Here is a 13,725-nt window from a genome sequence, read left to right on the forward strand (position 1 = left end):
TTTTTTTGCAAATCAATAATTATAATCTACAAATAATGTGCCGTTGCTTAGTGTCTGTGCTGTGTAAAACTCGGCAGGATAACCACGTAATACTCCATGTCAGTAGGTGGCAGCAGGTAGTTAATTGCTTTGTAAAAGTCGGAATGTGTCGGGTGAGATAAGGATGGTTTGTTGTGATCCCAATATGCAGACCACATCGGGAGGCAGTGTGCAGGTAAAAAGGTATGTAATGCTTTAACCAAAAATTAACGAAAGGGAAAGGCAATGGCTATGCAAAACGAAAGTAAAACTGCAATGGCTACAAAGTAAGCAGAAACAGAATGCTGGACGACAGCAAAAACTTACAGCGTCCACAAAGTACATCCGTTCTTGACATGACTATCAACAATGTCCACACAAAGAAGGATAGCAACAATGTAAATAGTCTTGCTTGCTAACACAAAGCAGGTGTGCGGAATAGCGCTCAAAGGAAGACATGAAACTGCTACAGGAAAACACCAACAAAACAGGAAGGGCCACCAAAATAACAGCGCAAGACAAGAACTAAAACACTCCACACAGGAAAACACCAACAAACTCAAAATAAGGCGACCTGGTGGAGTTTCATTTTTTAACATTTTCTGCTGGTGGTGTGCCTCCGGATTTTTTAATGAGATAAATGTGCCTTGCCTCAAAAAAGGTTGAAAAACACTGTCTTAAAGCACCTCTTCCTGAGGGCGTTTCAGTGTTATAACTTCACCTTTATCTTTAGTTTTTAAGCCAAAATGCATCCGTTTTCCCTCTTCTGTCCACACACTGTGTCTGTTTGTAAGTACTCTGTGATTGTGTGCCGCCGAACATGCTCGTCTGCTCGTAAACCAGCAATGTCACAACGTGACTTCGACGTGGGAGGGGACCGGTACATTTCAGAGACGGTATCGTACCAAAAAATGATTCATTAGCATCGCGGTACTGTACTAATTCCGGTATACCGTACAACCCTACTAGTAGTACTTATTTTACACTATTTGACTGAGGAGGTTGTAGATTATTTCCAAATTCTGTGGGCGCGTTTATATCTCCAAACGTTTTGGATGGGGTTTCTTTAAGAGCAAAAACATACATGTACATCATCTTTAGGAAATTATAAAGAGACGTACAACTATAGGTTATATTAAAGCCTCTTCCCGACATGGAGTGGTCCGCCTGGAACTCCAGCCTCAGTGTGTTGGTGTTGGACGTCAGGTGTGACGGGCTCTCGGCGCCCGAGAACCTCCCGATGACGACGGCGTCGCTGGTCTCGCCATCTTTCAAGGTGAGGGCGTCGTAAGGCGCCTCCAGGTCAAAGTCGTTGAACGCCAGGTGGATCCTGGAGCCCGGCTCCGACTGGATGAGCCAGACGCAGTTCATGTTGTTCCCGTAGCCCTCCGGATAGTCGGGTGAGAGGACAGTTCCGGAGGGAGCTGTGAAGTTGGACATGCACGGGACTTTGGGAGAGGAGGAAGTAGGGGGGGGGATGGGAACACAGAACATTTTTTCCTGTTAAATATTCATGCACATCGGCATGGGTCAACGTCTGCTCCAGGCCATAGTAGACTCTGTTGCTGTCACCATGGCGACTGGTCAGAATGAAAGTTATCAGCATCGCAGCAGGCAACATGCGACACTCTTTCTCCGTCTGTCCTCAGCAGCCGCAAGAGTTTGGAAAGAACTCACAGATACATACTCACAGACACATATGGGGATGTTCGCCGACCACTGGTTGTTTTCCTGGCAGGAAATGGTTTTCTCGCCGATCAGCTCGAACCCAAACTGGCACTCGAACCTCAGGATGCCGCCGTTCAAAAAGCTGTCGCCCTCTCGTATTCCGTAGAGAGGAGTTCCTGGATCGCCGCAGCTCTCCTTGTCTATTTCTGGAAAGAGGATGGTCATTTTGTTAGAGAAAAAAGGCTCCCCAGTTAATTCTGATTTCTTAATATTTGCAAAAAACTTTATTTTTAAAGCCTCTTTTGGGACATTGCTGTGGGAGTCGCACACAAACAAACTGGGGGGTGGAAAAGATGGGCTGAGGCGCTGTGGATTTTTGTTCTTCTCCAGGGAGCTGCTAAAAAAAAAGTTGCCAAAGACTTCTCTCACACACACACACACACACACACACTTCTTTTAACGAGGTGCTGCACCTATCGCACATTCGTTAGACTCTGCGGGGGGAATCACTTGCAGTGTGACTCACTGTTTGGGTCTTTCGTAACGTGCACAAGTTGCTCGTTATGGGCCATGTATGTGTTAGGAAATGAAACCTTTAGCAAAAAAGAGTAGAGCCCAGAAAGAGTGGACGTTCTAGAGAATCAAGAGCAAAACGGCTGAATAAAAAAGTAATTGCGAGTCAAATGCTGTAGGCCAAAGTCAAATAAACATATTGAAAGTCCTATAAAATGTAATATTGCGCCAGTAAAAAACTTTGCCAAGAAAGAAACATTACTTTATTTGCCTTGTAAACTCCCCAAATAAAAAGTACATTCATTATTCCAGCTAGAAGTGCAATATACTATGATGTCAACAGGAAGCGATAGCCTAGATCAGGAGTGTCAAACTCATTATAGATCGGGGGCCACATGGAGAAAAATCTACTCCCAAGTGGGCCGGACTGGTAAAATCACGATAACTTAAAAAACTTCTAATTGTTTTCTTTGTTTAGAAATAGAACAAGCACATTCTGAAATTGTATAAATTGTTTTTTTAACCTGTTGCGGTTAATAGTATTCTATCTTTATTTGTCGTTATGTATACTTTCTTAATAAATTATGTGATCATGTTCATCAGTCAATTCATTGGTGTTAATTTTCAATCTATCAAGATAAAAAAAACATCAGAATTAAATTACAAGATGTTATTTATGTAGTTTGATCATTTTCTTCGACTGGTGCACTAACATGTGGTTTATTCTTTTTACGTATGTAGCATCATCTACAAAGATACAAATAATTGCTATTGCGACATCAAGTGGACACATTTAGAACAGCTGTTTATTTCATTAAAACATTTCTGCTCATTTTTATACTTAGCAAACTCATCCCGCTGGACGGATAAAACCTGTTCGCCATACGTTTGACACCCCTGACCTAGACTCTTTGACAATATCCAAAATGTCCAGATGCATGTCAAAAACACGACTGTACAGAAGTCTCATTCACGGACAACCTACAACTTCTAAAACTGAATGGTTTTTGAGACTCTTGTGCCTTTCATACTGGGGTCTGAATGGTTTAAATGTAACGATCGGCAATGACAATGGATGTATTAATTGCATTTAGTTCATACAGTCACATAGGTTATGTAACTATATGAATTTACATACCTAAAATATTCATAAATCGAATCATAAATCGATCCAGCAAGTAAGTCAATAACTTTTTGTCACGACCTGAATTGGACTCTGAACAGAGGCGCAGGATATCAAAAGCAGTTCTTTATTTTGACAAGGGGAGGGATCCAAAACAGGGAGAAACAAAAACAGGCTATAAAAACAAATCTAACCTGACCACTAAATTGGCAAAATTAACAAACACAAAACGCTCCAGCTACGGAGGGAAAAAGGTTCTAAGAAATGAAACTACTAAATACAACAAAAGGCTCTCCAACTATGAAGCTAAACCTTACCTGAAAAGGTTACAAACCAAAACTCTCCCGAGGATCCAAAAGGTAACACCAAACGTGGCTATGAATGTGGACAAGACTGTGGCAAATAAACGCTGGCGGTACGCACAAGATGATACGAAACACTCTGGTACATGACAGAAAGAGGACGAGACATTTAAGCATGGGGTAACAGGTGAAATCTATCAGGACAAACGATGACACACAGGGCAAGTGATCTAAAACAAGAAGGGGAGTTAGCATTTCAAAATAAAACAGGAAGTGACAAGCCAACCTGAAACCATGCAAGACTTCACCCAGGTGTGACACTTTTAGTTCAAGGTAGTTATTTCTCAGGGAATCTAAGCTATGTTACAAACGCACTACCCAAGAAATAGTTAGTGGTTCTGCAGTTTGATACGGTCTTTTATTGTTTTGTAGTTGTGTTTTCAAAAGTTAAGTAGCTACTAAATCAATTTACAGTCTTTGAATCGAATCATACTATCCTCGATGAATCAAAGACACAGACATAGAATCGTGCAGGCACACTTTCATCCACTCTTGGGAAGATTACCAATCATGATATAAAAGGTCGGACCTGTGGATTTATTTGCCGGTTTCCCCTTTGTTTGGTTATCGTCCTTTACTGGAGTTAGATAAATTACCTTCGGAACTAAAACACTTCATGGTTTCCTGATAGCGGAAACGTTTATGCCAACGTCATCGTCCTGCAATCCACGACGGCGATATTTACATGTTGCATTAACTCGGGTGTCAGTCGCCCGCCCAGAAGAACAGAGAAATGGTACCTCTGAGATGGACTCTTGCGTGAAGAAGATTGCATCTGCCGTTTGCAGCGTCAGGAGAATTACTTCCACTTATTTGCTCACGGCACAGAGAGCGAGTTAGAATCCATCAGCTCCGTGCGGCTTTTAAAAGGAATTAATGTCGTTGGTCTGATCATAAGGTAAGACGGATCCCCCTTTGATTCCACATGAAACGCCACAGTGTCGCCATCACTCTCTTTGAAATTTGGTGCATGGCATTATTTGGCCTCGGCCATACCTTTACTTTATTCCTTCATCTTCTGCACTGACCCATTTTCACTTTTATTTACAGGTTTTGCTGTATGTACACTTTTGTGTGTTTGTACCTGTGTGTGTGTGCGTGATGTATTGCATTAATTTCCATCATGACATCGTCTTTATGAGAGCCACAGAGTCAACCAATCGCAGGCGCACCTTGCAGCACACGCAAGAAAGAATAGAGAACAAATTACTTTGGAGGGAACATGTCCATACCAATGTGTGTTTGTGTGCAACTCCTGAGATTGCACACGCTGCCCCACATATAATATTCCATCACGCCGGCCGCATTGTTCATGGGAATACACATATGGCACGTAAATGCACCTAAAGATCCAAGAGAGACGGTAATAGATTTTAGGAGGATAATGAGATTGGGGGTGGAATCAAGGAAGAAAAAAACAAATTTCACAATGTGACCATTGTGAAACTGATTTGCTAGGCTGTTAATAGCATTGGAAGCTTACCTGTGCGCTCTAATCTTTTACTTCACGTAGTAAACCACTCTCTGTTTTGCCCGTTTTTCGCTGCTTTTATGTGCTCCTGACAAATCCATGATGCATTAAGAGACTAAATCAAACTTTTACCTGTTAAAGGGGAACATTATCACCAGACCTATGTAAGCGTCAATATATACCTTGATGTTGCAGAAAAAAGACCATATACTTTTTTAACCGATTTCCGAACTCTAAATGGGTGAATTTTGGCGAATTAAACGCCTTTCTAATATTCGCTCTCGGAGCGATGACGCCACGTTGTGACGTCACATCGGGAAGCAATCCGCCATTTTCTCAAACACAGAGTCAAATTAGCTCTGTTATTGTCCGTTTTTTCGACTGTTTTCCGTACCTTGGAGACATCATGCCTCGTCGGTGTGTTGTCGGAGGGTGCAACAACACGAACAGGGACGGATTCAAGTTGCACCAGTGGCCCAAAGATGCGAAAGTGGCAAGAAATTGGACGTTTGTTCCGCACACTTTACCGACGAAAGCTATGCTACGACAGAGATGGCAAGAATGTGTGGATATCCTACGACACTCAAAGCAGATGCATTTCCAACGATAAAGTCAAAGAAATCTGCCGCCAGACCCCCATTGAATCTGCCGGAGTGTGTGAGCAATTCAGGGACAAAGGACCTCGGTAGCACGGCAAGCAATGGCGGCAGTTTGTTACCGCAGACGAGCGAGCTAAACCCCCTATCAACCCTAGCTTCCCTAGCCTGCTGACATCAACTCCAAAACTGGACAGATCAGCTTTCAGGAAAAGAGCGCAGATGAGGGTATGTCTACAGAATATATTAATTGATGAAAATTGGGCTGTTTGCACTCTCAAAGTGCATGTTGTTGCCAAATGTATTTCATATGCTGTAAACCTAGTTCATAGTTGTTAGTTCCCTTTAATGCCAAACAAACACATACCATTTGTTGGTTAGAAGGCGATCGCCGAATTCGTCCTCGCTTTCTCCCGTGTCGCTGGCTGTCGTGTCGTTTTCGTCGGTTTTGCTTGCATACGGTTCAAACCGATATGGCTCAATAGCTTCAGTTTGTTCTTCAATTTCGTTTTCGCTACCTGCCTCCACACTACAACCATCCATTTCAATACATTCGTAATCTGTTGAATCGCTTAAACCGCTGAAATCCGAGTCTGAATCCGAGCTAATGGACAGGTGGTTAAAATCAGGCACTTTGAAGCTTTTTTTAGGGAGATTGCATGATAGGTAAAATTTTGAAAAAAACTTCGAAAAATATAATAAGCCACTGGCAACTGATTTTTAATGGTTTTAACAATTCTGAAATTGTGATAATGTTCCCCTTTAAAGGAGTTGAGTTGAGTTGAGTTTGTGTTTATTTGGAACATGCACGCATACAACATGATACATCACAATTTCCAGTTCCTCTATTCAACATGTTCGAAAAGGAGTAGGAAGAAGCAGAGCTCATTTAATCCTACCACTCTTCCTTTACATAGCAGTTGCTAAAACTTTTGTTCACTTCCTGTTCTCAATTTATTCACAATATACTCCATAAGTAATAACAATAAAAATAAATACATAATCATTAGTGAAGTAAGTTATATTTCATATGGTGAGATAAGTAAGATTATCTAGAAAATGAATGGATGGATGAAATACATTCAGAATGTTATCATGGTTCTTATTCTTTGTACTTTGTAAACACTTTAAGTTTGAAGAGTATCTTTAAGTGAATCATATTATTACACTTTTTTATTTCTTTGCTTAATCCATTCCATAATTTAATTCCACATACTGATATACTGAAGGTCTTAAGTGTTGTATGTGCATACAAATGTTATAAATACAATTTGTCTCTAAGATTATATTTCTCCTCTTTTGTTGAGAAGAATTGTTGTATATTTTTGGGTAGCAGATTATAGTTTGCTTTGTGTATAATTTTATCCATCCATCCATCTTCTACCGCTTGTCCCTTTTGGGGTCGCGGGGTGTGCTGGAGCCTATCTCAGCTGCATTCGGGCGGAAGGCGGGGTACACCCTGGACAAGTCGCCACCTCATCGCAGGGCCAACACAGATAGACAGACAACATTCACAGTCACATTCACACACTCGGGCCAATTTAGTGTTGCCAATCAACCTATCCCCAGGTGCATGTTTTTGGCGGTGGGAGGAAGCCGGAGTACCCGGAGGGAACCCACGCAGTCACGGGGAGAACATGCAAACTCCACACAGAAAGATCCCGAGCCCGGGATTGAACACAGGACTACTCAGGACCTTTGTATTGTGAGGCACATGCACTAACCCCACTTCCACCGTGCTGCCCTGTATAATTTTAGCTGTTTGCAAATTCACTACGTTGTGGAATTTCAGTAATTTCGATTCAATGAATAAAGGGTTTGTATGTTCTCTATATCCAACATTATGCATTATTCTAATTGATCTTATTTGTAACACCGTTAGTGAATGAAGAGTACTTTTGTAGTTATTTCCACACATTTCTGCACAATAACTGGTAATAACTAATAATACGATATGGTAACACTAGTAAGCAGTAGAGAATATGGAGTGATTTTTGGTCTAGAATCATGTTTTGCTTTATTCATTATTGACGTGTTTCTTGCGTTTCTTGACGTGTGAATTGCTTTGTGCTGCGACACCAAAATCTCCTGTCCAATTAGCGTGAAGGAAAAGGGAGGGGTTACAATTGAGGCGTACACATGTACACATGACGCGTGCATGAAGATGATCATATTTATTTTTCTTCTTTTGACGTTTCGAAGCCCCCATTCGGCAATTAATTTTGTTTCGCTGTGTATAAGACAAACATTATTTTTGCATCCGACTTAAGCAACCCTTTTTTGGGGACGTTTGCTTACATAACAAACACATTTTTAAGCTTAAAAACATGTACAAAAACAGTACAGTACATACATCACTGCGACTTGCATGAACTCTGAAGGTGCTTTCAAACTTTTCCAATTTTGGTGGTGATGCACTGAAGGTCCGGACACCAAAAAGGTGCAAGACTCTTTACCGAAACATCACTGCCAACATTTGATATTGTGATGACATAAGCAGGTACAACAAATCCACAGTGTGGACGTACTTCAATACAGTGGTAACGACCGTACCAACGCACCAAAACATAGGAGATGATGTCACTTACCATGAATTGATTAACGTGGATCCGACTTAAACAAGTTGGAAAACTTATTTGGGTGTTACCATTTAATGGTCAATTGTACGGAATATGTACTTCACTGTGCAATCTACTAATACAACTTTCAATCAATAAAAAAAAAAACATTTATGCAAGAGTAACCAGGTGATGCATTGCAACACCCAACAGAAAGCTGAGTGAAAATCATCCAACAATTAAAGTTGAATGAAAGCCAGATGTGTAAATACAGTGGGTAAACAACCATGTAATATGTCACGAAAGCTGCCCAATCCCGTCGTTAATTTTTGCATATGTTCCTTACTTAAAAAAAAAAAAGAAACAGCATGGACGCTAGGCGAACCACACTAAAGCACACACCTTGCATGTTTTTAATTGTTGTTCCAGACCAGAGTATTGAGAGTTTAAGCAGTTCACCTCTTCAGCACATCCCATAGAACTATAATAGGAGCCTTATTGACTGTGAAACAAGCAACATTTATAGTTGTGCTGCGAATGAATATTTCATTAAGTCATATTTTACCATGAGTCCGCCTTTCATGGTCATTAGGATACTTTGCATGGACCTTCAGGGCCGCAGTGAGATCTTTCAGGCCTCCCCCGCAGGACTTAAAAAATATATTCTCACGGGTGCAACCCTGATGTGAAGTTTTTACGACGGTGACAAGTTGCTTGCTAACGAGCTCGACAATGCTCATAAAAGATTTGTTGCCCACTAAATTATAATGCTGAGTGCCAAATAAAATTAGATGTGCTTTGTCTCTCTTAGGCAGAATGTCCTTTTTAATAAATACAAAATAATTAGGGAACAATTTTTAAAGTTTGCACGAGCGGAACTTGCACTAGAGAGTAGTCATGTCTGTGTGATCATGTTTTGTTTTAGTCATGTTCGGTTTTGTTTTTGGACTTTTTGTGCACTTTTGTTTGTTTTGTCACTATAGCAACCATTAGTTTTCACCTGTCACGTCACGCACCTGTTTCACGTTTTGAGTCACGCACCTGTTTTCACTAATCATGTCACTATTATTTAAGCTTCGAGTTGCCAGGCTGTCTGTCTGGCAACATCACACTCTCCACAAACCCTTATGACCCTTGCTGCTCTTTTTCATGCCGTTTTTTCGCCCAAATAAGTTTTCTTTATTCATGCCATAGTTTGCAAGTTTTATTTCATTGTTCATAGTTTCTGCCTTTGTGCAAGTTTTGTGTTTATAGTCAAGTTTTGTACTTCCGGCCTTGTGCGCACCTTTTGTTTATTCTTTTTTTTTTGAGTTTTAAAATTAAATATGTATTCACGTGCACGTCATGTCTGGTCCAAATCATTTGCACCTCGGGAACAAACCACGCCATAGTCCCAGTCATGACAAGAGTAACACCAAGTGTTTGAGTTTTTATTCCGATTAAGGTTGCGCGATATAGATGATATGAATGATATACATTGGCAGAGAAAGTAACTTTTAATAGAATCTTTATATCATGATAATGCATGTTGATGACTCATTCAGGCCGTATTTGGCAAATTGACAGCGACAAGCCAACGACCACATCCTCAATGCACTGTAGCAATTTTTGCTAGAGACTAACGTCCCTCCACAAGGCAAAGACGCTTCTAAGTCTCTAATCCTCTCCTCCATGGCGGCAAACAAACTCTGTTTCTTGAAAGTGCAATTGTCACTGGAGGATGAGGAATAGCTAAACATACTACACTACACACTGTAGAAAGATATGCTCATCACTAAGCTCGAGCTGTTGAGTGTAAACAAAGGTGTGTGGATATATCAACAAATATCGACAGTATTGATACTGAGTGTTGTATTGGTATATGGTCGACACTACAGTGTCAATACATGTTATTATCTAAAAAATTATTTGTCGCTTTTGTTATAGTTTTCAAACTCGGGAAATAAGTTCCTGGGTACAGTAGGACTACAGTATATGGGCAAAAAATGTCATATTTAAATCAGAGCCAATAGTAGGAAATAATGTCAATATTAAATTAATATTGTTAAACCACCATCCTTTGTCTTTGTTTTCATCTGATTATAATTGTGATCAAAAATGTAATCATTTAATGAGCTTAGATAATTGAAATATTAACATCAGTATTGATATAATCAATACTGTGCCTCTAACTACTTGCTACTTTATCGATGTCGATACCCACATTTGTAGTATCACCCAAAATTAATGTAAAGTATCCAAAAAAATAAGAATAAGTGCTTATTACATTTTAACAGAAGTGTTAATAGAACTGCGTTACAACAGAAAAAACGTCATTGTAAATTAGCAAGTGGATAATTAATATTTTTAACCAAATAATAATACTAAATGTTATTGCATACATCAGCAGCCAAATTAGGAGCCTTAGTAACCCGTTTTGAAATGGTTCTAATATCATATATATATATATATATATATATATATGTATATATATATATATTTATAATATTAATTATTATTATAATAATAATAATAATAATTAATATTTTTAACCAAATAATACGATAGAAATGATGCAATAGGTTACTGCATACATCAGCAGCCAAATTAGGAGCCTTAGTAACCCGTTTTGAAATGGTTCTATTATTTGGTTAAAAATATTAATTATTATTATAATAATAATAATAATAATTAATATTTTTAACCAAATAATACAATAGAAATGATGCAATATGTTACTGCATACATCAGCAGCCAAATTAGGAGCCTTAGTAACCCGTTTTGAAATGGTTCTAATATCATATATATATATATATATATATATATATATATATATATATATATATATATATATATATATATATATATATATATATATATATATATATACACCGTATTTTTCGGAGTATAAGTCGCACCGGAGTATAAGTCGCACCTGCCAAAAATGCATAATAAAGAAGGGAAAAAACATATATAAATCGCACTGGGGCCCGGCCAAACTATGAAAAAAACTGTGACTTATAGTCCGAAAAATACAGTATACACCACAAAAGATATTGTGATGTATATCGTTATCGCAGGAGACTGCAATATATATAGCAATATAAGTTATTTCTGGAGTTCCTATAACCTTTTTAGTCCCCGGGGGCCGTTTTTCGTCTTGTTCGGACATACGGAACTAGGGACTACGGCGCTCAGATCCTAGAACCATTTTAGCTCCTACTCTGAGGCAGGGTCTAAACTGAGTCCCATAGGAACGAAAATACGTAGGTGTTTGGTAATTGGTTGAACTGACGAGCTACGGCCTTTCTCCTACCCACAACACAGACCCGCCATTTTTAAAAAGTCCCACAGAGTTGTTCACGAGATCGCAACAGCAACAGGAAAAATGGACACAGCCAGCAATAAATGGACCGAGAAGGAGGTCAAAGCTCTTCTTGCAACAAAAGACACCAGCGCGGGGCTTCAGAGAGTGATGAACGACGAGAACGTTTCACCATTACAGGAGCTTGAAGGTTAGTAAACAGTACAAAAGTCTTAGCTTGGGTATAGATCTAAAGTAATATGTCACGCGTCACACATGTTACTTACCAATGTCCCCAGCATCCCCATGTGCGAACGTGACAAGGAAAAGTCCCTATAGGGAAGGGTCTTTCCTATAACTAGGGGATGAGTCAAATGCAGAGGTTAATTTAACCACACCTAGTGTGTGTGTGACTATCACTGGTACTTTAACTTTTAACTTAAACTCGAGTGTGGTAGTTTTTAGAACTGCGTCCCGAGAACTAGTATATGCGAATCCGGGTCTTAATTTTAGGCCATCCATTTTCTACCGCTTATTCCCTTCGGGGTCGCGGGGGGTGCTGGAGCCGATCTCAGCTACAATCGGGCGGAAGGCGGGGTACACCCTGGACAAGTCGACAGCTCATCGCGGGTCCAACACAGATAGACAGACAATATTCACACTCACATTCACACACTAGGGCCAATTTAGTGTTGCCAATCAACCTATCCCCAGGTGCATGTCTTTGGAAGTGGGAGGAAGCCGGAGTACCCGGAGGGAACCCACGCAGTCACGGGGAGGACATGCAAACTCCACACAGAAAGATCCCGAGCCCGGGATTGAACTCAGGACTACTCAGGACCTTCGTATTGTGAGGCAGACGCACTAACCCCTGTTCCACCGTGCTGCCTATACTAGTATACAGCTCATGAAAAACAATATGTTATAGTCATTGTAAATGGGCCAAAACACTTATATTAGAAAATAATAATTATAAAAAAGCAAATAATAATAACTTTAAGCCATGCCACCCATAATTAATTTCAATTATGCAATTATTGATATTCTCATAGTAATATGTGTCCCTACAGCGTTAGAAGAGCCCGTCCTTGAAAAGGCAGGCTTCGCAAAGAAGCACTTCTAAACTGTTCACATCTCAGCATCGAGGATATGTTTTGGACAACTTCTCATACTCTATTGAGGAACCTCAGAGACTAATTTCAAAATTGTGAAAAGTACTATAATATGCAATCTTTTACGTGTATGAAAGTGAAAGCAAGTAAAAGATGTAATACCATAGATCTCAGCAGACTTAATAGTGGCTAACAACGACACGTGTTCTGCACACCTCTGCTCCATATTTATGCAATCCCACATGAATAGTGATTTCAGGAAATCTTTTCTGGCAATGACTCTATCCCCAGAGCGCTGGCTTTTTTTTTTTCTTTTTAGAAAAGGCAACCTCGCAGCATTATCCCATCATCCGCCGTGTTAGGTATCTAAAAATATGCGGCGTCATCGTCGAAAAGCGATGTTCTACTATCTAGTTCGTTCTGCTCACTTGATGTGATGATTTCACTCACTGAGTTCTTTGTCAAGGCCTCCATCTCAGACTTATAAAAATTTAATCTTACTACACCATTACTACTCGTAATGTCCTCCATCTCCCACACTCTTAATTTCATATCCTTTGAGATTTTATTTTACCTTTTTCATCTGCTCTTTTAACGTGCTTTTATTAATATGTGAGGTATTTTTTATTAGCACAAAGGATGTCAAGGTGAGTTTTTGCAGCAAAGGAGGACCACATGTCTCGAAATACATACATAAAGGTAGATAATGTTTATCGCTTTGGGCTTACAATTATCTTGAAATCTATCAATCTTGACTGGGAACACTTAATTTGATACTTGCATCAAATGTTCACGCCCCTACAATTGCTTTGTATTGTCAAATCTTTCATTATTAAATTACACTTAGTTTGTTGAGCAATTTAACCAAATCATTGAGTGAAATGCCAGCAAGCAACACATAAAATCCTTATGTTGGAACATTAGCATTTAGAATTATTTCTATTGCTTTTTAAAGGTCCAATTTATACACTTTTTCACATTTTAACAGGCTACGATGCTAGGCTAGCTACAATGTAACGAT

The 13,725-nt window shown here is 39.6% G+C and overlaps 1 protein-coding gene across 6 annotated transcripts in view; it reads right to left on the reverse strand.

Moving 5' to 3' along the window:
* The window catches only part of csmd3b (CUB and Sushi multiple domains 3b), an 877,422-nt gene that overhangs the window by 223,125 nt on the left and 640,572 nt on the right, over positions 1-13,725 (reverse strand). For all 6 annotated transcript variants that reach the window (XM_061966990.2, XM_072914110.1, XM_061966991.2 and 3 more), the window contains 2 exons: positions 1,710-1,892; positions 1,140-1,466 (listed from right to left, as the gene is read on the reverse strand). In XM_061966990.2, the coding sequence (XP_061822974.1) occupies positions 1,140-1,466; positions 1,710-1,892 (510 nt within the window). The remainder of the gene's footprint in view (positions 1-1,139; positions 1,467-1,709; positions 1,893-13,725) is intronic.

The sequence above is a fragment of the Nerophis lumbriciformis genome, linkage group LG11 (genome assembly GCF_033978685.3).
Source record: "Nerophis lumbriciformis linkage group LG11, RoL_Nlum_v2.1, whole genome shotgun sequence".
NCBI classification, from domain to species: Eukaryota; Metazoa; Chordata; class Actinopteri; order Syngnathiformes; family Syngnathidae; genus Nerophis; species Nerophis lumbriciformis.